General features: G+C 38.7%; 1 protein-coding gene across 3 annotated transcripts in view; it reads left to right on the forward strand.

Annotated features, from left to right (window-relative positions):
* Cenpp (centromere protein P) overlaps window positions 1-7,335 on the forward strand; it is a 198,157-nt gene that overhangs the window by 27,945 nt on the left and 162,877 nt on the right. For all 3 annotated transcript variants that reach the window (XM_085699460.2, XM_085699461.2, XM_048433003.3), the window contains exon 5: window positions 4,009-4,105. In XM_085699460.2, coding sequence (XP_085555586.1) covers window positions 4,009-4,105 — 97 coding nt within the window. The remainder of the gene's footprint in view (window positions 1-4,008; window positions 4,106-7,335) is intronic.

The raw sequence follows: 7,335 nt of genomic DNA on the forward strand, positions 1-7,335 counted from the left end.
AACTCCCAGTGGCCATCCCTTTAAAGAGAATTGTGTCCTCCTTGTTAGCATTTTAGCTCAGATGGGAAGGGTTGGTAGCCAAGGAATACCTTGTCACAGTAAGCATAGCAGTGTACAGCCCTGGTCTTTCTCTAATGTAACTAGAGGGTTTCCCAAGGAAGGTCTTACAGTTCTGCTCAGATCCCCTGGAGTGTAGCAACTCTTTTATTACTAGGGAAAGTGTTACAGCCCTGCTCTGCTGAGGCTCCAGTGAAAAGTTACTTCTCTCCTCCACTCCCTTTGGGCAAAAGAAGGTCTCACAGTTCTTTAATTCTGGAGATTTATTGGGAGGGAAGAATCCAGAAGAATGGCCACCTCTGTCAGGGCGGAAAAAGGCAGCAGCAGCAAACTGAACAGGTACAGGCTTATATTGGGCTTCTTATGGGCAAAGTTATTACAGGGAGATTTTCAGGGTGAGGACTGGTCAAATTTCAGTCTCTTGAGCTCAGATTGGCTAGTTCTTTTGATCAGGGATTGGTTGGTTTTCTGCTTTTCTGCTTAGTTGGACAGGGACAGATTTGGTTTCAGGGCCAAAGTATATTCCTTCTACTGACACTTTTTAACTTTTTGGCTCTCATTTCAGGGCTAGAACATATTTCTTTCACTGGCTCTGATTTTAGGGCCAGGGTGGGTTTCTTTGACTGGCCTTTTTACCCTACACTTCTCCCACCCTCACCCTCCACCAGAAGCCATTAATTGTGAATAGCTACACTTTAGCATCTTCATCACAATTTTTAAGGGCTCTTCTATAGTTTCATGTCTTTACTGTTTCTTTTTGAGGAGTCGGGGAGAGGTTGGTACAGAAGCCTTCAGTGGCTCTCTTTCTCAGGTAAGAGTCTGCATTGATGCCACTGCAAAACAAGCTTCCCTGCTTATAGCAGCTGGGGGCAGCTTGGATCATAGACATCAACATGGTTTCCAGTTGCAGCCCAGACATCCATGTAGTTTCCAGTAACAGCCCAGATCACAGCCATCAACATTGTTTCTGAGGATCACGGACATCAACATGGTTTCTGGGGATCATGAACATCAGCATGGTTTCTGACATTGCTAGTAGGGATCATGGATGTCTTTTGAGGATACTTAACCCAGAAAATAAACCATACTTCAATTTGGATATTTTATTGCTGCTCAGAGTCAGAGAGATCTTGGAATTGAGAGTGTCTGTGAATGCTCCAGGCTGCTGTGCAACACCCAGACCTCAGTACCAGCTAACCAGCCATTACCACAGACACCAACCTTGTGTTTGCAACCTCTGGGCAGTACTGTTCCCTGCTGCCAGCACCTGCCTATCAAGTGGGACCAGCTCTACTCAGCAATGATATGATCTCAGCATGCTTCCAAGCCTGTCACCACTACTGTTCCTCTAGTTCTGCTTCTCTGTGCCACACATGCCTCTCAGGTATCCCAGGCAGGACCATCATGTGTGCAGCCTGCGAACAGCACCATGTCCCTCTTGAAATATTTCTTAGAAATTTATCCACTCACTTTTGTGCTATATTTGTTTGTATTATTTTTTATTTGATTCTATAGGGATTGTAATGTACACAATCTACTTTTAGTAGTCTAGCAGTTTACTTTCTTTTATTATATTTTTATTAAGTTCTTAAATTTAGATATATAATTTATTATATTCTCGTCCCCTCCCCTAAATCAGTCCTTCCAGATCCTCTCCCCCTCTGAAAAAACAAACAAAAACCCAATACTACAACAAATCCCTTTGACCAAGAAAACAAAATAAAATAAAACAACACACAAAAAAGAAAATAAAGCCACCAAACTATAACTGAATAAAATTACACACAAAGAAAGAAGGACATTTTATATTAGTCAGCTATAGTATAATTATGCTGGCCTGCCCTGTCACCTGGGTATCCTGTCCGTTTAAGAGACAAGCTCTGCCCTCTCCCAATCTCTCCTTTCCCTCCATGGCAAGCTGGTCTCTCCCCCCCACTTTTTCTGAAGAGACAGCTCCCTGCTTCCTTCCTACCCCCTCTTCTTTTCTCTCTATCTCTCTCTCTCCAGTCTTGAGGGATTTCTTATAGCTGGTACACCAAAGATCCCAGCATTTATTTACTGAGACCCACCATTTAACTTTACTGACTTAATCTTATCCTTATTTTTTAAATTTGTGACTGAGAATAGTGGCCCACACGTTTAATCCCAGCACTTGGGAGGGAGAGGCAAGTGTATCTCTTGTAAGTTCGAGACCAGCCTGATCTACAAAGCCAGTGCCAGGGCAACCAGGGCTATTACAAAAAAAATCCTGTCTTAAATTACCAGTAATAATAATAATATTTTTGTATTGGATTGTTTTGGCTTTTTTAAATTATTGGTTTCAAAGTCTTCATCTGTATTTTTGAAAGTTTCTTTTGGATATAGAATTCTTAGTTGACAGTTTGAGCTTTTAGGGTGTTCCTCCCCAAAATACTTTAAAGATACCCAATTATGTTAACTGTTTGACATGACGTCTGTTGTATTTCCTCTCATTGTTCTCTATTAATGAAACTGGTTTATAATTTGGTTGTGATAGTAGTACTCAACTCTGTTCATTTGCCACTAATTATAAAATTGTGTATCAAAGAAAGAAGTTTGTTATATCTGAATTTAAAATACAAGTACTGAAAGGACTGTATGCACTGGTATAGGCTACGAATACAATAATGAATAAACTAGTTTCTGGTTTTACAAAGCCTAATGCCAACATCCTAGCTGTGTTAGACAAGAGACAGAAAGAAATACCTTGAGGTGGCACATGAGATGCAATTATCACTGATTTACTAGCAGTAAGTCTAAGAGGGAAAATAAACTTACTAACACAGAGAGTCCATAAATAGCACTTCTCAGGGTTGAAAGTCCATTGGTGGCCGGGTAGACTGGCAACATTTATCTTCTCTACACAGTGTTGCTTCACCAAAGCCAAATGGCACTCATCTTTTCCATATTATTCCTAGAGTCCTTTGATGATGGGCTGGAAGAAAATTGTCAGTTGTCAGAGGTCCGGTGCTTGCTGGACTAGACAAGTGGCACCTCAGTCTGTCATGTCACCTCATTTAATGATGCTTATTCTAGTCACAATATTCTGTGAGGATCAATGGCCGCCTGCTCTACCAAGAGTACTTGTGCTTTTCACAGTGCTCCTTTTCTGTACCATTTATCACAAAACCAAGTTTTATTGGTTAGATGCCAGAAGTATTGGCATTATTAGCTAGCTTTTGCTCTTTGTATGATTAGCATTCCAGTAGCAGCTGACTTAGTGTATATGCAGAAAAGTAGTTTTTCTTTATAGATAATGCTAACTTGCCTAGTTCCCAGTGTATTTTGGAGAGGCTAACTTTAATTCTGGCCAGTGCAGTGGGCCTTCTCTGTTCTCTTAGCAGAGAAGTGCGTTTCAGGGATAAGGTAGTTGATGCTGATGTTCCATTTAGGAATCATGAATAAAGCTTACAAAGAAGTAAATTACTAAAATCATAAACATATGATAATTGATAATGGAAATAGTACCAAGAGCTATTCCAAGAGCTATGGGAATGTAAATGCCTACAGTATGCCACACATGGAGTCTTGCTAGCACAGAGCTCCCACTCTCTAATGTGTGGTTGGCCTTTCTGCTGTTCAGCTCCAGCCTTCTGTGCCTAGGGTTCTCACTCAGGATATAAACTTTGTTCCAGAAAGCACATTATTTTGCATTCATCAAATAATATTTCCTGGAGAATGTGGCCTTTGAGTGGTTGGAAAGTTGGATAGGTTCAAACAGTTGTGGGCATTCCAGGCTAAGATAGTAGTTTGTGGCAATTAGCATTAGCTGTCACAGAACTCACACTTACACAAGTGTAGGGATCAACATATAGAAAAGCATCAAGGGTATTTTTAGTGTTAGTGTAACACGTTAATAAAAAATAAGAAATAAATGTTAAGTGAGCCTATCATTTCATTCTAGTTATTAATTATAGCATCTTACTCTTACAGAGCAGAAGAAAAAAGAGATTTGCTCATGTTTTTCCGAAGTCTACATTTTTTTGTGGAGTGGTATGAATATCGCAAGAACACATTTAAGCATTTTAAGGTAAAGTCTGAAGATTTTAAATTTAAATATATGTAGAAAATAAAGCTGGTGTTAATTTTGTTGACACAGTACACTCATAGTTTGCTTTCTTTTTTTGTTCTTTTTTGAGCCAGGGTCTGATTATGTAGACTATAATATCTAGGGTCTGGATATTATGGAACTATGTAGACCAGGCTGGCTTCAAACTCACAGACATCTGCCTGGCTCTGCCTCTCTTGTGCTGGGATTAATAGTATGCACTACTTACGTGCTTTAAATTTCAAAGAATAGAGAATATTGTCACTGGTTTAATAAATTAGCAGTTATTTATAATAAATGGGCGAGAAGTTTCTATATAAATCAATGGATAATTGATAGTATGAAATTTTATTATTTTGACTATTCACTATAGTCTAATTTATTAAGAATTTTATTTTTGAAAAGTCAGCCTTTTGGGAGTACATAAAAAACAAAAATAAATGCTAGTAAAGAATATATAGTGCCTGCTGTGATGGTGCATGCCTTTGATCCCTGCACTCATAAGGCAGAAACAGGGAGGTCAGAATGAGTTTGAGGCCAGCTTGGTCTACATAGTGTGTTCCAGGCCAACAAGTCTATGTACACTCTGCCTCAAGCAACCTATTATATATTATCACAAAGCAATGTAATTGTAATTTCTATGTCAGACTATTTTAAGCTGCTGTATTATTGGACATCTTGAGTATAAATATTGACACCTGATTTTTATGAAGTAATTATTTGCTTGTTTGTTCGTTTTGGTTTTACATAGCTCTTTATTTCATGTTTAATTTTTTTAAAAAGCAATCTTTTTTATTTTACATACCAAGCCAGTTCCCCCTCCCTCCTCTACTCTCACTGCCCCCACCTTTTCCCCACCCCAACCCCCATCTACTCCTCAGAGAGGGTAAGGCCTCCCATGGGGAGTCAACAAAATCTGTCACATCACGATGAGGCAGAGTCAAAGCCCTCCCCAGTGTATCGAGGTTGAACAAGGTATCCAGCTCCATCTTGCACAGGACCAAACTTGGCCCTCTGAATGTGGATGACAGTTATGTGGCTTGGGCAGTTTGTGGGGCCACTGGCAGTGGGATCAAGATTTATCTCAGCATATAAGTAATGGTTTTAATTCTGATGGAAATGCTTAAAGACTGCTTTTTAAAAAATTGTTTGGGGACATAATCAAAAGTTGTTTGGTTGTCTTCTAATCCCTCAGGTCCTACTTATTTCCATAGCATTGTTATTAACAGCTGTCAGCCACACAAAAACCTCTGAATGAATCAGTGTAAATAATATTTCAAGGTTCTAGTCCTTCAAAAGCCCAACCTATGGCTGTTATTTTAAAGATTAGTACCAATTTGCCTGTATTTAGAGTTCAGTTCTTTTCTTATTATTGAATTCATTCTCTTTGGTTGACTTAATAAAATCTGTCAGGTGTAAGGCTTTCTCCAGAATGAAACATGGGCAGTTCCCATACTGCAGTTCTTCAAGTAATTCTCATGATTTTGTTATATTTTCTTGTATGTGTTCATGTATTTATTTCTGGGCTCTCTAATTTCTTATATCACACACACACACACACACACACACAGAGCAGTAATACCCTTTGGGTTATTGTATTTTTATAATAAGTCTTTAAGTAGATGAGTCTTCTCCCTTGCTTCTTTTTCAAGATTTTGTTTGTTTGTTTATGTGGAGTTTTAAATATTCTATATAAATTTTAGAGTAGATTATTTTTGTGCTTCTGTAAAAAAAAAGCATCACTGATACTTTTGTAGGGATCTCATTGAATCTCAAGATTGTTTGTCTTAATAATATAACATTTCCAGACACACGAACATAGGTGTCTATTCTTTTGTGTATATTTTTATTTTCTTAGTGTTCTATTGCTGTGAAGAGACACCACGACCAGTTTATAGAAGGAAACATTCAATTGGGGGCTTACTCACATTTCAGACGACTAGTCCATTATGGCAGAGAGAATGGTAACAGGCAAACAGTCATGGTGCTGAAGTAGTTGTGAGCTCATATCTGGTTCAGGCCTTGAGAGAGACACTGAGCCTGGCATGGGCTTTTGAAACATCAAAGGTCACCCCCAGGGACACATTCCTCCAGCAAGACCACACTTCCTAATTCTTCTTAAAATGGTTTCAGTTCCTTTCACTAAGCATTCTAATATATGTCGATGGGAATTATTTTTATTTAAACCACCACATATATCTTTTGTTTTTGTGTATTTTTTATATATTTGTAAGGTGTAAATAATTTTTAAAATATCTCACTTTAAAATAAGATATCACATATCTTATGTGAATGTTTTTTGTTGTTGTTGTTGTTTGGTTTTTCAAGACAGGGTTTCTCTGTAGCTTTGGAGCCTGTCCTGGAACTAACTCTTGTAGACCAGGCTGGCCTCGAACTCACAGAGATCTGCCTGCCTCTGCCTCCTAGTGCTGGGATTAAAGGTGTGCGCCACCACTGCCCGGCATATGTGTGTATTTTTGGCTGCACATTTGTATGTATGCCACATGCGTACATTGCCAGTTGAGTCCAGAAGGAGGTGGGTATTGGTTTTTCTGACACTGGAATTGTCAGTGCTGGAACTAAATTTGAGTCCTATGCAAGAGCAGTAGGTTCTCTTAACCTCTGAACCACATCACCAGTCTGTAGGTGGAGTTTTCCTGTCCCACAGCTGCTCTCAAACACACTGAAGTTTATATTAATTATAAATACTTGGCTGATAGCTCAGGCTTGTGACTAACTAGCTCTTACAACTTAAATTAATACATTTCTATTACTCTATTTGTTACCACATGTGTTGTGGCTTTGCCTGTCCTCCACCATGTCATGCTCCCCCTATGTCTCTTAGTAACTCCTGACTCTGCCCTTTCTTCCCATCATTCCCTAGTTTGGTTGTGCAGCCTATTCCTGCCTGGCTACTGGCCAATCAGCTTTTTATTAAACCAATCCAAGTGACAAATCTTAACTGTACAAAAGAGTTATTCCACAGCACCAATCCTGTTATGATTTTTTTTAATTTTAAGACTATTTGTTTAGTTAAAATTGTCAAGAATGAAATACCTATATTATAGAGTAGAATCAAGGATAATTTTACTTGTGTTGTTTTCCTTGGTCCATTCTGGATTTTATTTTATTTTTCCGTACAAAGGTGTATAACAAAGATATAACCTACCTGTGTTCAAGTGGTTGTACTCAAAATCCAAGTTATTTAAGTA

The sequence above is a fragment of the Myodes glareolus genome, chromosome 14 (assembly GCF_982192425.1).
Source record: "Myodes glareolus chromosome 14, mMyoGla1.1, whole genome shotgun sequence".
In the NCBI taxonomy this organism is placed as follows: domain Eukaryota; kingdom Metazoa; phylum Chordata; class Mammalia; order Rodentia; family Cricetidae; genus Myodes; species Myodes glareolus.